At 43.8% G+C, this 20,981-nt stretch overlaps 1 protein-coding gene across 1 annotated transcript in view; it reads right to left on the bottom strand.

The window, feature by feature from the left end:
• Window positions 1-20,981, bottom strand: part of GALNT10 (polypeptide N-acetylgalactosaminyltransferase 10) — a 225,972-nt gene that overhangs the window by 108,125 nt on the left and 96,866 nt on the right. The window contains exons 3-4 of the mRNA XM_077780793.1: window positions 16,465-16,567; window positions 13,847-13,985 (exon numbers count right to left, since the gene is read on the bottom strand). Of these exons, the coding sequence (XP_077636919.1) occupies window positions 13,847-13,985; window positions 16,465-16,567 (242 nt within the window). The remainder of the gene's footprint in view (window positions 1-13,846; window positions 13,986-16,464; window positions 16,568-20,981) is intronic.

Below are 20,981 nucleotides of genomic sequence, written 5' to 3'. Positions count from 1 at the left end.
TTCAGGGGAGGCTTTGCTAAAAGCCAGATACACCTACTGGCTCTTCCCTTGTCTCAGTGGACAGCTCAGAGGATCACAAAGGCTTGTTATTATTAATTATGCACCCTGCACTATCCGTTCATCACCACTGTTGCGCCCCCTGACCCGTGCCAGACTTCAGATACAAGCAATATTTAAGGGATCTTGGTTTATGCTATCTTTTCCTTCCCTTTTGAACTCACATTTTGGAAAACTCTTGGTTCAAACCTTATCTAGTTTTAAGACAGTTGTAAAAACAAAACAAAAAATTTTTTAAAGCACAAAGCAAAGGGGTGCCTGGGTGGCTTAGTCGGTTAAGCGTCCGACTTTCGCTTAGGTCATGATCTCGCGGTTCGTGGGTTCGAGCCCCGCGTCGGGCTCTGTGCTGACTGCCAGCTCGGAGCCTGGAGCCTGTTTCAGACTGCGACTCCCTCTCTCTCTGACCCTGCCCTGCTCACGCTGTCACTCTCTCTCTCTCCTAGAAATAAATAAAAAACATTAAAAAAAAAAGCACACAGCAAAATCCAACAGTTTCTTTACACAGCTGTCCCACATGATAAAAGGGGATTCTCCCACAGATGTAACATGCAACATATTCCACTGTTCAAACTTTAAACACAGGCCGACAGCAAGAAGGAGGAGCTCTGGCTAATCAATACGGCATGTCAAGGTGCCCGGAACGATCGGCATGAAATAACAACCAGAAGGACCACACTTCAAATCCCAGTTGAATGCCAATTTCCAGGCACACATCATTAAGAGAAAATGGGCTTTACTATCAAGATTCTTGACGGTTCATGAAAGAGGAAAAAAGAAAACAAAATTGTAACGATCTGTGTTCAAGAATGTTGCTGCCACTCTGTGTCCAGAAACAGAACTGGAAACCATTGGTACAGCCATCGACAGAGCAAGGGCTGAGTGGGTTAGATTCTCGTGGAATATTACACAGCTGTTGGGAATGTATTAGAAACATGACCGCAATATAATAAGTAAAAAAAACCTACTTGTAGAAGGGTGTCTGGGTTGCTCAGTGGGTTAAGCATCTGACTCGACGTCAGCTCAGGTCACGATCTCATGGTTTGTGAGTTTGAGCCCTGTGTCAGGCTCTGTGCTGAAAGTTCGGAGCCTGCTTGGGATCCTCTCTCTCCCTCTCTCTTTGTCTCTCTCTCTCTCTGTCCCTTTCCCACTTGTTCTCTCTCTCTGTGTCTCAAAATAAATAAACTTAGTGAAAAAAAGCTACTTGTAGAATAAAATATATATAGTACACTCAGATTTTTGTAAAAAAAAAAAAACCAAAACCAAACCTAAGCCCCTTCATATGTCTTTATATGTTGTACAAACAAAGGAAAAAAAAAAACTACAGAGGGCTAAGCAGTTCACTTTCACTACCTAGGCAGATTTAAGATTGGAGATGGGTGGTGGTACGGGGACTATTGATTTCTCCCCTCCCCCCAACACACCGAATAAGGTATGGAGCAAGAGGTTTATAGTCAGGAATGAATGATGTCCTAATCTACGTCACACGGCTCCTCAATGACCCCCTCTGCTTGTCTCACCCCCATGCTGCTCGGGACGCCGCCTCAATGAAGGGAGAGAACGGAGAATCACCTCTATCTCACAGTCATCTTTCTCCTTTTCCTTAAGTCCTTTGAAGGCCAACACCACTTAGAAATCAAACTCATCTCTGTAACCAGTTTTACTGAGTATTATTTGTCTGCTCACGGACAAACATGTATTACTTTCAGCATAGTGAGTGAAACACAACCTGAATAGTCTTCTGCTTGTGTCTATTTATATTTCTCTAGCCAATCCTGCTCACTATGACTGGTCCAAGAACCTTGACGCACAAAGGATTCGAATTTAAAAACTGTCTCCCTCCTTTTCTGTGAGGAATGGGTCTCAGTCTGTGTGTGATGCAGCAGAAAGAGCATATGCTTGGATCCAGGTTTGGGTCTTCTCTGCTTTCTACTGGCTGAGCTCAGCTGAGATTCCGTTGGTGCGTCCTTAAAATGGAGCTAGTGATCCTGGTTAGATACAAACAATTTCAGAGAGGCTGGAATTACAAAGAGTTGTTAACAGCTTTTTTGTAAATGAGAAGACAATGCTGAAACCTAAAGGAAAAACATATGATCACACAAAACCTCAAAGTGGGAAGAAGTAAAACCAGGCAGGCTGATAAATTGCTCAGCTCCATGCTAGGCACACAAGCACTTGATAAATGAGAGACATTGTTATTATTCAGAGAGAACACAGCATCCATTTCTAGAAGATTTCAAAAGCGCATTTGTCTGCAGAAATGATAAAAGAACGCAAGCCACACATCAACTCTTGTGGATGTCAAGTGGTTTTTGCCCAGCGTAAATTGTAGGGGATATATGTGCCCATTTTGATTTTTGGTTGACAGCAGCCATTTTTGCTTACAAGCCATTTACCTCTGTAATTTCAACCCAAGGGCTGAATTCAATGAAATTGAATTACTGAAAAGAAGTCAATTTGAGAGATTTTATTGGCTGCCATTTTATCGTAAGGCTTATGAGCACCTTTACCTTCCAATATTAGGTCCAATGGATCAATAACTGTTATCTTGAAAGAAACACCACTGTTCAGAAGGGAGTCGTTTAGTTTCAGAGGAGAACTGATTTGAGCCTCCTGAAAAATCAGTGATGCTCCCAAAGAAATCTGGACTTTTTCCCTCTTCCAGCTCACAAATCACTCAGGCTACAGCCCTTCTCTCCGCCCTCCCGCCCCCTCCTACACAACCGCCTTGGTACCAGCTGCCGAACTGGGCAGTCTTCACCCCTCCCAGCCTGAGCATCTTGGGGGTGCTCATCTTACACTGAAGTGCTCCATTATAGAAGTGTCAAGCAAGCTTATTCCAGCAAAAGAATCATGATAAAAAGGGTAAAAACTGCTAATACTTACTAAGTATATCCTCCAAGCCTGTCACTGTTCTAAGGGGGTCTGACAAACCTCTCTGCACGGTGGCAGGTGGGAGAGGGGTGGGTGTGGACTCCAGCCATTCACTCCCACTGCACAGGGGAGGAGGGGGTAGGCACAGCCCCTGCCGTGACCCCAACATGCACACAAACTCTGTCGTCCCACACACCGCACCGCAGACCACAGCTGATCTTGGATCACTTTTAGATTTACTATCCATGATGCCTCAGGCACTTCTTGCTATTCAAGGAAAGCAAGTTAATTAAAACCACAATAAAAACATAGCAACTCAGAAAGAATCCCGTCACCATTTCCATTTTTCACAACATAAATGGCACCATTTATTAAACTGCCTACTTGGCCTTGTCACTTGGATGTTTAAGAATGTCTTAAACTTGACTGAAATAAAAATCTTGATTTTCCCCAAATCTACTCTTCTCAAAGCTTTTGTTCCTTGTAAATGGGAACTCCATCTTCACAGTTGCTCTGGCCAAAAACCTCGCATTGTCTTGGTCTCTTCTCCCTTTTTTTTTCTTCATATCTATATTGTCTATAAGTAAATCCCCATCATCATCTCCACCTTCAAAATATTTCTAGAACGCGGCCACTGCTTCCCTGCTCCTTCTCTGCCAAGGTGGTCTGAGTCATTGTCCCCTTCTCTGCCTGCCTGGCTGTAATAAACTCCTAACTGGCTTCCCTGCACCGCTCTTAGCCGCCTACAGTCTATTCTTAACATAGCAACTGATGTGATCCTTTGAAAATGAAAATCAGATTATGTCGCTCAGTGCTCAAAACTCTCCAGAGCTTCCCCTTACTACCTTTGGTGAAAGCCGAAGCCCCGCCATGGCCCTGACATCTCTCCAGGCTTGCTTCTCATCACTTTCCTTCTGGCTCACTGGGCTCCATAAAGCAAGTATGATGGCCCTGGGGCCTTTGCACATAGTGTTTCTTCTGCCTACAGGACTCTTCCTCCAGCTGACTGCCCTGCTAGACCTCACACTTCTTCATATCTCTGTTCACATGTCATCTTATTAGAGAGGCCCCCCACTATCAGTGAAATAAAATCCATCCCGTTCATATTACTTTCCCTACCCCTTACTCTGATTCTTTATGTTTCTTATATCATTTATCACCATCTGAAAAAATAATGCATTTATTTATGACCTCCTCCACCCAGTAGAATGTAAACACCAGGAAAAGAGGAAATTTTGGCTATTTTGTTCATTGCTGTTTCCCCAGGGACTAGCCTATACAATAAGCACTAATAGTAGGTACATGATAAATATTTGCTGAATGAAAGAATTAATGAACTAATGACTCACAGAGACAGTTTCCAGTGACTGATAGGCTTGAGATTTCCTTAACGCAGGGACTGACACTTGATCATTTTAGTATAAATGAGTAGGGGTTAGCTGTATTTTATGTGGGCTACAGACTGGGGGGTGGAGGAGTGGGAAAGCCCCCTAATACATACATAGTTACTTAAGGTTAAGATCCTGATTTAATTAACTCTGGGTACATCCATGAGGTGGCCGTGCAGGGAGCAGGTTACATCCCTGGCCTTTCTTGCTCAGGTTTATATCACCATTTGAGAAGATTCCGGGGTATTTATAAACATCAGGCTTTCCTGGTTCTCAAGCTCTCAGCATCACCAAGGTCAGACTATCTTGGCGGGGGGGGGTTGTCCCTGAATAGGACCTCAGCATTGCCAGCTCTCCTGGGGCCATGGGGCCATTTCCTCCTCAGGGCTCTGCCTCTTCCTGATTTCCTCTTTTTCTGGTAGTCAGGCTGTACCTGTGTGACTTTTGCCACAGGTCACTATCCCTCCCCCATTTTGATTCTTCTATTTGCTGATCTGAAAAAAGGTGAGTAATGACAATGACGACAATAACAGCACCTATCCAATCTGTTCGTGAAGGATGCTAGTCTATAATATAATTTTCTTGCAATATCTTTGCCTTGTTTTGGTATCAGGCATTCAGGTATCATTACCCTGATAATGTTGAGTTCACAATGAGTTGGAAAGTGCTCCATTCTCTTTAATTTTTTGGAAGAGTTGGTGTAGAAGAGTTGTTTGTATTATTTAATGTGTGTATGTGTGTGTGTGTGTGTGTGTGTGTGTGTGTGTGTGTGTGTGTGTAATTCACCAATGAACCCATCTGGACTTAAAGTTTTCTTTGTAGGGAAGTTCTTAACTATCATATCAATTTCTTTAATAGATATAGGACTATTCTGGTTCATTATTTCTTTCTGAGTGAGCTTTGGTAGTTTGTACCTTTCAAAGAATTTATCATTTCAACTAAGTTGCTGAAGTTACAGGCATAAAGGTGTGCAGAATATTCCTTTATGATTCTCCTAATAATTAAATAAGAATCTATAGTTCTATCACCTTTCTCATTCCTGATATTGGTAATTTGTGTCTTCTCCCTCTTTTCCTTATCAGTCTGGTTAGAAGTTAATCTATTTAATTGACCATCTCAAAGGGTCAGCTTTTGGTTTCACGGATTTTTTTTCCTATTGTTTTTCTATTTTCTGCTTCATTGATCTCTGCTTTTATCTTTTTTAAAATTTCCTTTCTTCTGTTTAATGTGAATTAACTTGTTCTTATTTTTCTGGTTTCTTAAAGTAGAGCTGATGTCGTCAATTTGACACCATTTTTCTTTTCAAATATAAGCATTTAATGCTACAAACTTCCCTGTAAGTACTGCTTTAGTGACATCCCACAAATTCTGATATGTTGTCTTCATTACCATTCAGTTCAAAACGTTTTCTAATTTTCCTTTTGATTTCTTTTTTTGACACATCTGTTATTCATACATGAGTTACATAGTTTCCAGACATTTGGAAATGTTAAGAGACTGTTCTGTTATTGTTTTCTAAATTTAATTCCATTGTGGTCAGAAAACATACTTTGTATCACTTGAATCCTTTTAAATTCATGGAGACTTGTTTTCCAACCCAGAATATGATCTATCTTGGTAAATGCTCTGCATGTACTTGAAAAGAATGTACATTCTGCTGTTATTGGTAGAGGGTTCTATAAATGTCAATTGGGTCCTGGGGGTTGATGATGCTGTTCAAGTCTACCAGATCCTTGCTGATTTGCTATTTGTTCTACCAATTTTTCAGAGAAAAATGTTAAATCTCATAATTGTGACTATGTCTATTTCTCTTTGCAGTTCCATGAGTTTTTGCTTCATGTAATTTGAAGCTCTCTTACGAAGTACATAAATGTTTAGGGTTGCTATATTCTCTCTCACTCTCTTTTTTAAAATGTTTATTTTTGCACATGTAAGTGGGGGAGGGGCAGAGAGAGAGGGAGACACAGATTAGGAAGCAGGCTCCAGACTCTGAGCTGTCAGCTGTCAGCATAGAGCTGATGTGGAGCTTGAACTCATGAACTGAGAGATCATGACCTGAGCTGAAGTCAGACACTCAATTGACTGAGACAGCCCTGTGCCCTGGTTTCTATGTTCTCTTAATGAAAGATCCCTTTATTAGATTATTAAACTACCTTCTTTATCCCTGATAGCCTTTGTTTTGAATTCTACTTAAACTGATATTAATACAGCCACCAAAGCTTCCTTTTAATTAGTGTTAGCTTGGTAAATTTTTCCTATCTTTTTACTGTCATTTGTATCTTTAAAGTGTGTTTTTTGCAGGCAGCACATAGTTGAATCTTGTTTTTTTCATCTAATTGGGTAAAAGGCAGAGAGGTCTGCCTTTTAACTGAAACAATCAGTGCATTTATATTTAATGTGATTATTCATGTGGTTAGGTTAAAGTCCATCAGTTTGGTATTTGCTTTCTATTTGTCCTTTCTGATCTCAGTTCCTTTTCTCTCTTTTTCGGCCTTCTTTTGGGTTAACTGAATATTTTTCATTATTCCATTTTACCTCCCATATTGGCTTATGCTATAATTCTTTGCTTTGCTTTTCAGTGCTTGTTTCATGATTTATAGGATACATATTAACAGTATACCTTCAAATGATACTATATCACTATACAAGTAGTATGAAAATCTTACAGTAGTATATTATCATTTCTCCTCTCCGACCTTTATGTGGGCATACATGTATACCTTACATAGGTTTAAAGCCCAACAATATATTATTATTATTTTTGGTTATACTCTCAGATACCTTTTAAACAGATTTAAATAATAAGAAATAGTGTCTATCTACCCACATAGTTACTATTTCCAGTGATCTTCATTCTTTGTAAATGAAGATCCCTATTTCTACCTGTTGCCATATTTTTTTTCCTAAAGGACTTCCTTTAACATTTCTTACAATATATAACTGCCGTGATAAATTCTTTCAGTGTCTGACAAGTCCCTATTTTGCCTTTATTTTTGAAAGATATTTTCACCAGGTGTAGAATTCTAGGTTGGTAGAGATTTTACTGTTAATACCTTAAGGATATTGTTACATCGTGCTCTTGCCTCCATCGTTTCCATGGAGAATTCGGTCATCCTCGACTTCAGTCCTTTCGGTTTTACTTCTCTGCCTCCTTTAAAACTTTGTCTTCATCAGTGGTTTGTAGCAATTTGATTCTGATGTACAGTCATGTCATATTACTCATGTTTGTTAAGATTGGGTTTCATGGTGCTTCTTGGATTTGTGGTTTTATAGTTGTCATTCAACTTGGAAAACGTTTGGCCATGATTTTCCTCTTCCCTTTCATAGACTCCAATTAGACGGGCATTCGATTGCCTAACGTTGTCCCACAGTTCACCAATGCCCTTTCCATTTGGAAAAATTCTTCTTCTATATTTTATTTTGAGTAGTTTCTTTTCCTAGTCTTCAGTTTTACTTCCCCCACCCCCACAATATCTAAGGTGCCATTCATCCCGTTCACTAGTTTTCATTGCAGGCATTGTTAGTTTCATTTCTAGAAGTTCAGTTTGGGTCTTTTTATATTGTCCATGTGTTTACTTAAGTTTTGAAACATATAGAATACAGTTACAATAACTATTTTAGTGTCCTCTGCTAATTCTAAAATCTCTGTTAACTCCGGGCTGTTGTTGTTATTATTTTTAAAGTTTATTTATTTTATTTTGAGAGAGACAGAGACAGTGCAAATGGGATGGGGGCAGAGAGAGAGGGAAAGAGAGAATCCCAAGCAGGCTCCGCACCATCAGTGTGGAGTGACGTGGGGCTCGAACCCACAAACTGTGAGATCATGACCTGAGCCCAAGCCAAGAGTTGGATGCTTAACTGACTGAGCCACCCAGATGCCCCTGGGTTGGTTTTTATTAGTATTTTCCTCTTTAAGGGCCTGTGAACTCTGGCCTCTTTAGTCTCCTTGAACTCTCGCTTTCTCTCCTCAACTCAGGAAGTCCTTTGGGCTCTACTCGGGTTTCTCTCCCTAGATCATGGCCTGGAAACTCTCCTGAGACAAAGGTTGGGGAACCTGAAGGACTCACCTCATTTGCTTCTCAGCTCTTAAGGATTAGAGCCTGTCACTGACTCATGTCCAATGTCTTACAAACCATTGCTTCACATGGTTTGTCTTTAGTTGCTGTTATTTCAGGCAGGAGAGGGTCCTGTTGCTCTGTCTTGGCCCCTAAATAGCATTTTTGTATGTCTGTGTTTACATTCATATTTGGGGCACTACTATTATCATTACAGCTAGTGCTATAAATGTGGTTCATTGAAATTTCTGCTGGCAACCTGTCTTTCCTTCCAGTGTACATATTTAATAAATTTGTGTCAAAACGTATAGGCTGTAATTGCCTCCCTTGTTGGTTTTGTAACCTGCTGGAGATGTGAAGGCGATCAATAGAACACTGACCTATTATAAAAATATGAACTTCTAAGTTCTTTTGAGGAAATTCAGCACACACCATAAATCAACAGAGTTAATTTCACAAAAAGGAATCTGGTAGATTTGAGCCTTTCATTGCAACAAAGATTCCATTCAGGTTCATTCATTGCTGAAAGCTAAACCAAGGGACTGGAGAAAGCAGGTCAGGATTGTAGATGGTTTTCCTTCCTACCATGAATGTTCTCTGACTGCTTTCAGATGGATGATCTCTCCATGGGAGAAAATGACCATTTTTCCAGAGAAGTTTGCCCAGGAAGCTTCAGATCCCAGCCACTTCAGCACTTGGGGCTGTGGCCATCAGCTCTGTGTCTTGCTCCCATGTACAGTTGCCAAGCAGCCCAACCAGCCTCCCAGGGAGCAGGGGAAGCGGGCGGTGCACCAGCCAGCCTCAGTTCCTACTCTCTCGGCAAGGGGTGCAGGGGGACAGGCTCACTCAGAGCCAGCTGGCCACCTCCCGTACACAAGCCCCGCAAGTCGGGCTGGACTGCCTGCTTCCCGTTCTCTGTGTCTCCATGGTCCTTGGTGCAGCTTGCGGTGGAAGCAAACGCAGCTGGCACAAACAGCCCCTCGATGCAATGTTGCATTGCATCCTGTTCCTGATGCAAGGTTGCCAAAATTCAGTTAGAAGAAGTAAAAGGCAAACATTACCTCAGCTCCTGATGGAGAAGCTGTTTCAGCTCAAAGAAACCTGAGGGAGGGAGGGTCTCCACTGCTCTAATCTCACACATTTCCGCTGTCTGCAGGAAAGACTCACCCCCACCCCAGACCTCAGCCCAGGAAGAAAAGCAATAGCTCTTCAAGACATCTGTCAACTCATTTCTAGAAAGTCCTCTTCTACAACTAGGGATTCTGAAAAGACGAGAGGTCGGGGAGTGTCAGGAGCACTGGATTTAGTGACATCCTTCATGGTGACTTAGATGCTGGCGGGGTGGTCTGGGGACAGAGGAGCCTGAGGCATCCTTCGGCTCAATTCACACCCACCTAGAACAGTGCTTCCTCACCTTCCTCATGCCCTGGACCCTTCTGCTAAGCTGGTGAAGCCGATGGCCACTTCTTGAAGCAGTTTTTATAATGCATAAAATAAAACAGATCAGGTTATAAAGAAAACCAACTGGACTGGGATATAGTTATCAAAATAATTTAAAAATCTGAAATATAGTAATAAAAGTGTTTCCTTATTAACACATTAATCAACACGATCTAATGGCTGTTCTAAAAAACTACCTTCACTTCAAAGCAGTGATGAGTATTCATGACATTCCTAGATATCTGTAAAGTGATATAAAAGTAAATGATTTCTTTTTGGTGACAAATTCATAGGTGCTTTGTTGCCTACAGTCATAACTGAAAGGAACACCATGTTTCAGTTAGAGGTTAGTAAAAAGAAAGACTCAGTGTTTTTCCTCATCCAGGTTTAGAGAGCCTCCTGATTTCTTTTTTTTTTTTTAATTTTTTTTTTTTAATGTTTTATTTATTTCTAGGAGAGAGAGAGAGAGACAGTGTGAGCAGGGGAGGGTCAGAGAGAGAGGGAGTCACAGACTGAAACAGACTCCAGGCTCTGAGCTGGCAGTCAGCACAGAGCCCGACACGGGGCTCGAACCCACGAACCGCGAGATCATGACCTAAGCGAAAGTCGGACGCTTAACCGACTAAGCCACCCAGGCGCCCCAAGAGCCTCCTGATTTCTATCCACAGACTTGTCTGTGGGCCCTGGGAGTCCGAGATTAAGAAGACCTTTCTTTTCCTGAGCTGGGAAACGGTGCACTAGAGACAAGGGGGCCAGGCCCCAACCTGGGGGCCTCTATCCAGCTGGGAGACTCGAACTTTTAATCAGTCAGCTGGAGACTGTGTACTTCTTGCCTACTTTTCTACCTGCAGCGTCTTCCCACAAAGGCCGTTGCTGAGTAAGGGTGTCCTCTGGAGTTCTGAAGCACCCTGAGTCTACCCTTATGACCAGTCTCCTCGTCTGCAGTGTAATGACCTGCTTAGCCCATCTGTCCCCACCTCTTGCATGAGGCAACAATCATGGCTCATTAATCATTGTGTTCCTGGTGTCAAGCCCACTCATATATATTTATTGACTCAACAGATGAATGGGTGGATGAAAGCTGTGTTCATACCTAGCTGCTCCCTCTCATAAAAATACTCCTTGATTGACACCAGCAGTTCTCAACCCTGGTTATAGAAGTGAGACTCGCTTTCTGAGGCTTCAGAAAATAGGGAGACCCAGGATGCACCCCCAGAGACTGCGATTCCAGCAGTCTCGAGTGGGACCCTGGCCCTTGTGTGTCTTTCAAACCACCCCAGGCACAGCCAGAGTTGAGAGCCCACCGAGCCACAGAACAGCAGCTGAGGTGAGGGTGTAATGTTCCCAGATGAACTTCTTTCGTGGAGCCAGCAAGACGAAATTAGTGTAGAATTCTGAACTCTGCAAGGGGCTAAACACATAAATTGAGTTTCTGACCTTCAGAGTCAGGTCACAGCTCTGAATCCAGCAACATGAGTAATATCTGAACTACATTCTCAGACTTAGATGAAAAATCTTGGGCTTGACAGTAAAGACCGTGAAGCGAATTGCAAGCTCCACAGATAAACGCTCCGAGCTCTGAGGCCCCACAATTCCTGCCCTCATGGCAAGAAGTCCATTGAACGGAGCCCAACCTGGATAAACACGACCCTTTTGGGTACAGATTCCTAGCTCTGTGGTTTCCTCATCTACAAAGCAGAGATGATAGTAAGGCCAATCTCAAAGCATTGCTGCGGGAACTGAAAGATAGAATGGGGCAGAAAGCATTTTGTAAGTAGCCCAAACATGCTACCACGATTAACTCTTTCTTATAGGCCTACCTCAGTTTGCGTCACTTAACTTTACTGTGCTTTGCAGATACTGTGTTTTTAACAAACTGAAGAAGCCTGTGGCGACCCTGTGTTAAGCAAGTCTGTTGGCGCCATTTTTCCAACAGTATTTGCTCACTTCATGTGTGGGTCACATACTGGTAACGCTCACAATATCTCAAACTATTTCATCATTATACTTGAACTGCTGCAATCTCATGATAAAACCATCACGAATGAGGAGTTCCTTCTTATGGATGAGCAAAGACAATGGTTTCTTGAGATGGAATCTACTCCGGGCGACAATGCTATGAAGACTGTTGAAATGACAACAAAGGGTTTGGAACATTACATAAACGGACTTGATAAAGCAGTGGTGAGGTTTGTGAGGATCGATTCTGATTTTGAAAGAAGTCCTCTTGTGAGTAAATGCTATCAACCAGTATCACATGCTATTGAGAAATCTTTCTTTCAAGGAAGAGTTGATAGATGCAGCAAACTTTATTGTTTTATTTTAGGAAATTGCCACAGCCGGTCTTCAGCAACCACCACCCTGATCAGTCAGCAGCCATCCACATCGAGCCAGACCCTCTGCCACTGAAAGCTCAGACGATGGGTAGCATTTTTTAGCAATATTTTAAATTAAGGTATACACACTGTCTTTTAGGCATAATGCTATTGCACACTCAACAGAAAACAGTATAGTATAAACACAACTTTTATATGCATGGGGAAACCAAAAAATTCATTTGACTCGCTTTATTGCAATGGTTTGGAGTAGAGCCTGCAGTACCTCTGAAGTATGCCCATCCTGGTTTCTACCAATTGAGTTCTTACAGGTGCTAAAGACCTTATGGATTACGATGCTACGTCAGACTCCCTGCATTCAAGTTCCAGCTCCCCTTACCAGCTGTGCCATCGTGTGCAAACTATCTAGCCTTTCTGTGCCTCAATTCCTCATCTGTAAAATGAGAATAATAGAAGTACATATGTCATTAGTTTTTGGAAGGTTTGGCTGAGTGCAGTAAGCACTTAAAGTACCCAGAATATCTTCTAAAACTTAAGCTTTGCATCAGAATGGCCCGGAGGGCTTGTTAAAACACTGATTGCTGGGTGCCTCCCAAGAGCTTTTGCTGCAGTAGATCTAGGCTGAAACTGAGAATTTGTATTTCTAATAAGCTCCTAGGTGCCCATGATGTTGCTGGTCTGGGAAACACACTTTGAAAACCACTGGCTGAGAACAATGCCTGGCATGCAGGAAGCATCTAGTAAATGTTAGCTGTTACTTATCTTTTCCTGGGCTCTACTTTCTTAACCCCTGAGCAACACACTTTATGCTCCAGTGCCACTCAGTACTGCCTTCCTGTAGAATTCCCATTTGAATTCTACCTTTGGTGGTTCCCAAAGGACCCAAGATAAGCTGCACCAGCATCACATGGAAGCTTGTTTATAATGCAAGTTCCTGGGCCCCTGACCCACATCTATTGCATTGGGATTTATGGGGGTGAGGCTCAAAATCCTGGGCTCTAACATCCCTCCAGGTGACTCTATTGCACACCAACTTTAGCAGAAAATCACCAAGACCACCACAACAGTTCTACTGAAGATATCTAGGGAGGCAGGACAGACTCAGGTCCAGAGTTTTTGGGTGAGCTAGAGACCTGGCTCAGCTTCTTTGCCACCTTGTGGCCTTACAGGAGTCGTAACACTTAAGGCAAACAAAGTGCCTACACATGATACCTGTTCAAGGATGTTAGCTGCCATTGTTAACCTCCTTTTCATCGTTACGATGCGTCCTGTCTCAAAACGACTTGAGGTAGCTTATTAAAAAAGACACAAATACTTAGGTGCACAGGACAGCTAAAACAAAGCCCGTTTTTTAAAAAAAGGAAATAAAAATGTATCTCCTCATGGAGAGGATGAGGATTGGAACTGTTGCTGTATATGTCTGAACTTGAGTTTTGAACTTCCCCGTGGGCCAGAGCAAAGAGGGGAAATACAGAAGATGCATGAATCCCACTGCCTGCAAAGGGGAAGGAGACTGGCTGTCTTTCATCCCTCTAAATCTAGGAGAATCCGATCGCATTAACCTCTGCACCAAGATCCTGGCTACCAAGGAGGGAATTTCCTCCAGCAGCACTTTTTGTACCTGTTTCTTTAATTAATTCTCATCAAGAGCCACAAGTAAAATCCTTATATCCCAGAAGACGAGAGATGTTACACTCACTTTGGGTGCCGAATATCAGGGAGAGAGCGATTCAGGGAGATTTTATCGCTGACGTAAATGTTAAATCCATTTTCTCGGTATGCCTGATCCACTCTCTCAGCGTCGGTCATGGGGTAAGGTCTCCCTTGTTCTCCATTTCCTAGAAGCAAAGAGCAAAGTCAACGTTGCTAATTGAACAGGGTGGGGGAAGAAGGGTGAAAAATATAATTAAGACACAGATAAAACTTTATCCTTTAATACAGGATGGACCTCTAGATTTCGTGAGGTGGGTGTATAAAGAGGGGAGGGGAACGAGAATTTATTCAGCCAAAGCCATGTCATGTACTTGTTCTCATGTAATTCCCCCAGAAAGCCATGAGGGAGGATTTGCGAGCCCTCATTTTACAGATGGATAAACTGAGACTCAAGAAGGTTATAAAAGCAGGTCTGTGGGCTCCAAAGCCCATGCTTCCCTTACTCCGCCAGGAGCCCCAAACACCCCTGACCATGGAGTCCTATCACTGGGATGGGAGGCCGGATCTATTTCTAAGCTGACCAACCTTGGGCCAGTTACACCAACTCTCTGAACTTCAAATGTGAAATTGTATCCATGACAGAATTTGTGAACAATAAAACACATTCATGTCAGGAATAGGATGACTCTCTAGGCAAGGCAAAAGTTCATATGCAAATAAAAATTGCCACAAATGATAAAAGATGCTTTGATCGTTTAAGCCAGCAAACAATTAATTAAGATCTGTACAGCCTAGGCCAGGATTCCCTGAAAAATGTGACTTTGAGTCATGGATTTGGGTGGATAAAGTGCTAGGTGTCCTTTCTCTGTACAACCCATTTGGGGAAAAAGACCCTGATGCTTCAGGCAATTATTCTCTGGGTTCTCAGGGTGCAAATGGTGAGTACAAATGTCCACACCAACCGCTGCAAGAACAGCCCAAGAATCTGCATTGGAGAGAAATGGTCATAAAAGTAGCTTATTAAAAAACCGCCTCATCTTCTGGAGCCTTTGGTCTGAGCAACATCCTATTTACTTTGCAAAGTAAATGGTGACAACATCAGCTTCATGGGAAGGTGCCAGCTGAGAAGTGGGGCCAAGGGCTGTGCCTACAGCCTTGTGGCTCCAGCCAGATGAGAGAGAGGACACTGCCATCTTATAATGCTCCATGAGAAGACACTGCTGCCTAGCACCCAGGCCAGATTCCACAAGGGACACAGATGCAGCAAGCAGAAAAAGAAGAGCCAGAAGCATCTGCCTGAGGAGGGAGGTTTCAGGAGGGGGTACAGGGGTGCAATTCAGAGCTCAGGCCCTAGAGTCTGGCAGAGGACAACATGAAGCTCAACCCTGCCGCTCCCAGCTTTGTCATCCTGGACATGCCATTAGCCTTTCGATGGTCGGGGTTTGCTCTTTGTACTAATTAGGATAAGAAGGGCCAGTGTAATGATTACGGAGACAATGCTGGGCCAGGTGCCTGGCACAGAGTGAGCGCTCAACACAGCCTGGTTATTATTATTCTTCATATTGTTTCCACTGCTTACTCTCTTCGTGCTAGTTAGCGCAACATTCTAATAATTCTGGTATATCTGCCTGGAGAATCATCTCTTTTCAAATGTTTCCCTTCCCAGCTTAAGCGGCACCCACCCCCCACTTCATTTTAAATCACTGGCTTATAGAAAAATGCATGCCATGTCTTTAGATTTCCCTGACCATCGGTTATTATATCAGCTCTATTTGGAGCCTTGTTGTAGTCTGGTTTTTTTTTTTCATAATGTAATCTAAAAAAAAAAAAATCAATAGTGGTAGTGCCTTTAACTGAGATAAAACGAATAAAATACCAATCCCTCTATATCTATAGTGCTTTCAGGAATTGTAAGTTGCTTCAAATCTGTCACTTTTCTTGTCACAACAACACCCAGTCAGTGGTGTTGGGGCTGCCCTCCTAACCCCTAAGCCCAGGCTCTCTAGAGATGACTTTCCATGTAATTTCTTTACAATCCCCCCACCCCCCACAACCCTTCCCAACGCTCGGTGTAATAGCACTGCTCCAAAGACTAATTAGCCAAAGAAAACCTGAGCCGAAGCCTGCTAAATCCATTCAGTCTTATGGCTACAGAGCTGGGTAGGGATCAACTCTGTCCTCTAGACTTGGGTTCAAGTCCCAAGGCTGCCTCTTTCTCACTGTGTGACTGCAGGCAGATTACCCTACATCTCTGAGTTATAGGTCCCTTCCCGTCAAATGGGCCACAAAGGGCAACTTGGGGTTTCACTGAGAAAATGTGCAAAGTGTGGAGCGTGGGCCTCCATGCTCACCGTAGGTGTTTAATAAATGTTGGCTCTTCATTCTAGTGGTTAAAATATCTCACAAGGGGGAGACATCTTCTACCCCCCAATAAAGGTAGCAGGGCCAACCCTGAAGGCAGTGGACCTGGTGGTGTGAGTGGAGAAAGGGGTCAGCTAACAGATGAAGAGGTGGACCCCCAGGAAGCAGGGGAAGGGATGGTGGTAAATGGAGAGGGAGTCAACAGGAGGTGCAGACACATCTGCTAAACACACACACACACACACACACACACACACACACATTCTTCACACGACCCGCGGGCAGGCAATACTGCCTCCATACCTACGCGCTGGGCATCCCTCCTGATGGCTTCTTGGTCATGCCAATCCTTCAGCTTTTGCCCATCTCCCAGGAAAAATATCTTCTTCTGCTGATTGTGGGAGCCCTTAAAAAAAAAAAAAAGATAGAAACTGTGAAAAAGAAGGAAAGGAGAAATAAATTTAATAACAGAGACCCAGAGGTTGCACTATCTATGGGAGCTGTTGGTGTTGACTGATGGTCTGTCACCTTTTGTGCGTTTACTGATTCCCTCAATACACCTCTGTCAGTGCTGCCATCTGCCAGTCAGGCAGGCAAAGGTCCGAAGGATGACAGGTACACAGTGTCTACCTTCCTGGAACCATGAACCATCAGGAGAGAAAGTAGATGGACAGAACTTCCTTTCCCCCAAGGAAGAAAGCAGTAAGTGTAGCCCTGTCCAACAGAAATCTAATGCGAGCCACAAATGTGAGCCACACGTGTAACTAAATTTTCTAGTATTCACACTAAAAGAAAAAACAAACAAAAACCAGATGAATTAGGTTTGGTAATAGATTTTATTTAACCCAATATACTCTGTCTAAAATATTATCACGGGGGGGGGGAAACTAAGTTTGGATTCCGGTGTGTATTTTATACTTGTGTTCATCTTAATTCAGACCTTCCCAGGTGCTCAGTAACCACAGGTGGTTCGTGGCTACATATTGGACGAGGCAAATAAGTGAACCTTAGATCAGGCCTGGAGAAAGGGCCCCAGGAATTCACTTCCACCTGGGAGAACTGGGAAAATTTCACAGACCTGAAGGCATTTGGGCTAAGCGTCAGGTAAGCAGAAATGAGAGGCAGGGCATAGACTTCCAGGTGTGGTGGAGAGTGGCAGAGCTGAGCCGGGCCTGAGGAGCTCTGAACACAGGAGCAAAGGCAAGGTCTTCTACGGTCCCCAGAAGAGCCCAGTCCTAACGAGGGTGAACATTTGGCCATTGTGTGTGGAGTGGATGAACAAGCAATTGGATGGCTGACAGCAAATGGGAAAATACAGCAGCCACTGGACAGCAGCCCTTGGGGGCCAGGCTCTGGAGGCACGGACTGTGTCTGGGAGATGAGCCCATCCTGGTGTGCCCATTAGGAAGTGTTTCCCTAATTAAAGGAGTTGCATGCCACTGTCTGAGGTCATCAGAGGGCATCAGACACTTCCCCATGCCAACAGTCAAGTCTAAACACTTGGCTCCAGGGCTCAGTTAGAACCTTCCCTAGGTAACACTGTGCTGCACGGCTGTTTAAATATCTTCCTGTGTTCACGAAAATGAGAATGGCTTCCACATCACCTTGCCCATTAAAAATCCTGCAGACATGTTCTCGCCCCTGTGGCATGCAGGGGCCAACAGTCCTATTTCCTATGTAATTAGCTATGAAGACCCGCAGCATGTGACATGCTGCAACATTAGCACTAACAAGAAGCCACCAGGATAAAATCATCCTCAAAACAATTTTTTAAGTCTCTGGCTGATCCTCATGTTAGCAGATTTTCCACAACAGCTCAATATACTTACATCAGCTCTAATGATAATAACCATCCTTTGCATTCCCTCTCCAACAGACCTCTCTGAGTTGCAAGAAGAGAATTCTGAAAGTTAGCATGCCAGATGTGTTGGTCAGAGAGGGAAAGGAAACTATGAAAACTAAGGCCACGTGCCTGCGAATGGTTCTCAGGGCTCTCAGAAAACAGTGAAGCTGCAGGCCCTTCAGCAAGTTTCCACTGCATCCAGCTACGTTTCCACAGGAGACATTGAACGCTGCTTTAGGACGAGGGGTTCTGAGAGGACGAGCTTGGCCCCCTTTGAACCATGCCAGCAATGCACCTGTTTTCTGTACCGGAATTCCACATGGGATTTCACTTTAAAAAGGTCCTCTGCTAAAAACACATCGATAATCAATCTCCCAACAAAAGAACAAATGTATGTGGAAACTGATCAGGGCCACTTCCCTGTTTTGCAGAGCAGCCAAGCCTTGGCATGGGTCAGGCACCTGCCCAAGAAATACTCCATCACTGAAATGTCAAGAGGGATAGGTCAAGGGCTGTTTAGCACTCTCTTCTCCAGCCCTCCCTCCCACATCCTTTTCTTTCTCCTGCTACCCAAAGACTGGGAACTTCAGACTGCTCAGCTCACTGGTGGAACCAAGAGGCTCTGCAGACAGAGACTACCTTAATGGCAGACACCCATCTAAAGAGGTTCTCAAAGTGTGAACAGCACTGCCCCAGCTGGGAGCTTGTAAGAAACGTTAATTCTTGGGCCCTGCCCCAGTCCTCCTGAGTTAGAAACTCTAGGGGTGAGGCCTTAAGATCTATGTTTTAACAAGTCCTCCGGGGTGCCTGGGTAGCTCAGTCAGTTAAGCGTCTGATTCTTCATTTCAGTTCAGGTCACGATCTCACAGCTTTGTGGGTTCGAGCTCTGCGGTATGCTCTGTGCTGGCAGCATGGAGCCTGCTTGGGATTCTCTGTCTCCCTCTCTCTCTGCCCCTCCCTCACTCATGCTGTCTCTGTCTCTCTCAAAAATAAATAAATAAACTTACACACACATGGAAGTCCTCCAAGAGGTCCTGAGGCATGCTTAAGTTTAAGAACTACTGGTCTCGAATAAGGAGGCCACAATCCTGCCTGCTTTGAGCTGCTCAGACCAAACCTGGGCTCTAGTATCCAAGCTGAACAGAGATTTATCATCAAAGGTCACAAAAACCTTAGGTATGGTCGCTGACAAAAACAATCTGGTGGCTTTTGAGGCTTTGTTTTGTTTTTGCTTTGTTTTTGTTTTTTTTTGTGTGTGTGTTTTTTTAATTGCCAGTGTGGGGGGAAAGGGAGATTTCCTATTGTTTTATCAACATTTTTGGCTTCTCTTGAAAACTCAAAAGACATGTCAATGTTCAGACTGAGTTCCCTCAGCTCCTCAGCAAAGCTGAGCCACCAGAGCTGCCCTGCTTAGGCGAGGCAAGCCTCTCCAGTTTGCCGCAGTCCCTAACATTCCTTACTGCTTTTCATCTGGTTCCTATCTCTCATTTGTGTCACTTGCCTGGCCATAGCAAGTCTGCAATATGCTGCAATATACAATATACAGTATTGTATAGTATACAATACACAATGCTGCAATTAGAAACTGTGCTATAGGAGGACTAGGAGACAAGAAGCCATGAGGGGCACAGAAGGGGTTTTCTTGTTCTCTGAGGTCCTAAGGGTAGAATGAATGACAATGGCAGAGGTTATTCAATGACTGAGGGCTTAGCTTCAAATACAGGAGATATTCAAAACTTGGATCAGTACTAGGATGAAACAGGACCAGCTAGAAGGAAGATATTAGAGGAGGCCAGGAATAGGATACTTGGAAGTTCAGCAGGATGTGAAAGAGGGGAATCAAGGCTGGGTTGGGGCTAGTGCTTCTCAAAATGAAATCAGCCGGGGCGCCTGGGTGGCTCAGTCAGTTGAGCGTCTGACTCTTGATTTCGGCTCAGGCCATGATCTCATAGTTTGTGAGACTGAGTCCCATGCTGGGTTCTGTGCTGACAGTGTGGAGCCTAAATGGGATTCTCTCTCTCCCTCTCTCTCTCAAAAAAAATTAATGTGCAGTGTGATCACAGAGCAGGGGTGGGAGATTGTGTTAAACACCGAGTCTGATATGGGGCCTGAGACTCTGCGCATCTAACGAGCTCCCAGGTGATGCTGATGCTGGTGGTACATGAAGGACACTTTGGGTAGCAAGGGCCAAGTGGCCCTTGAAGAACATGACAAGAGTCTAAAATTCCCTGAAAGGCTCTGTTTCCTCCAACTGTTCATAAAAATCTTCTTCGACATTGGAAACATGGCAAGGGATTGAATTGCCCAGCTGTGACCTCATGGAAGTAGGCTCCTTGAATCTTGTTCTCAGAATGAACAGTGAATTGCTGAACTGACCGGGTGGAGAGTTAAGGTTCCAAAATTCTGGGAGTTTCACATCCTCAGCTTCTATCACCTGCACTGCCTTGCTTTCATGATGTCTGCCCCTCTGGAATGCTCTGTGGACAGGATCTATGCCGTTCGGGTGGTCCCATCAGCCCTTTCACCTCCCTAGACAAATAGGATGTCAGAGCCTACAGACACAGGGAGTTCTACATGCCTAAGCACATAGTTATAGAGGGTCCTCAAATATCCAAGCTAAGCAGATGCTCAGAATCAATTAGTCCACTCCTCCCCCATCTTACAGATGGGGAAGCTGAGGCCCAAAGAGGCCAAGCTACCCAACCAAGGCCACATAAGCAGGCAGAGGATAAGAACCATATTCTCTGACTCCCAGGCTAGTCTTCAGTGAAGAGAGCCCTTGCAGTGTGACCTTGGACAAGGTACAGAAGCCACAAGCACCCTAATTTTCCCACCTGGAAAATGGAGACAGCACTATCTACCCAAAAGGTACATTCAGATGAAGTGAGTAAATCACGAAAATAGGATGTCTCCCAAGCATTCCAGAGCTTCCACATAAACTGTGGATATCAACTCCTTTAGAATTTTAAGAATCTAC

The sequence above is a fragment of the Crocuta crocuta genome, unplaced genomic scaffold (assembly GCF_008692635.1).
Source record: "Crocuta crocuta isolate KB4526 unplaced genomic scaffold, BGI_CrCroc_1.0 scaffold343, whole genome shotgun sequence".
Taxonomy (NCBI): domain Eukaryota; kingdom Metazoa; phylum Chordata; class Mammalia; order Carnivora; family Hyaenidae; genus Crocuta; species Crocuta crocuta.
Note: the sequence above shows the minus strand (reverse complement) of the source record. Positions and strands in the feature narration are given on the sequence as shown.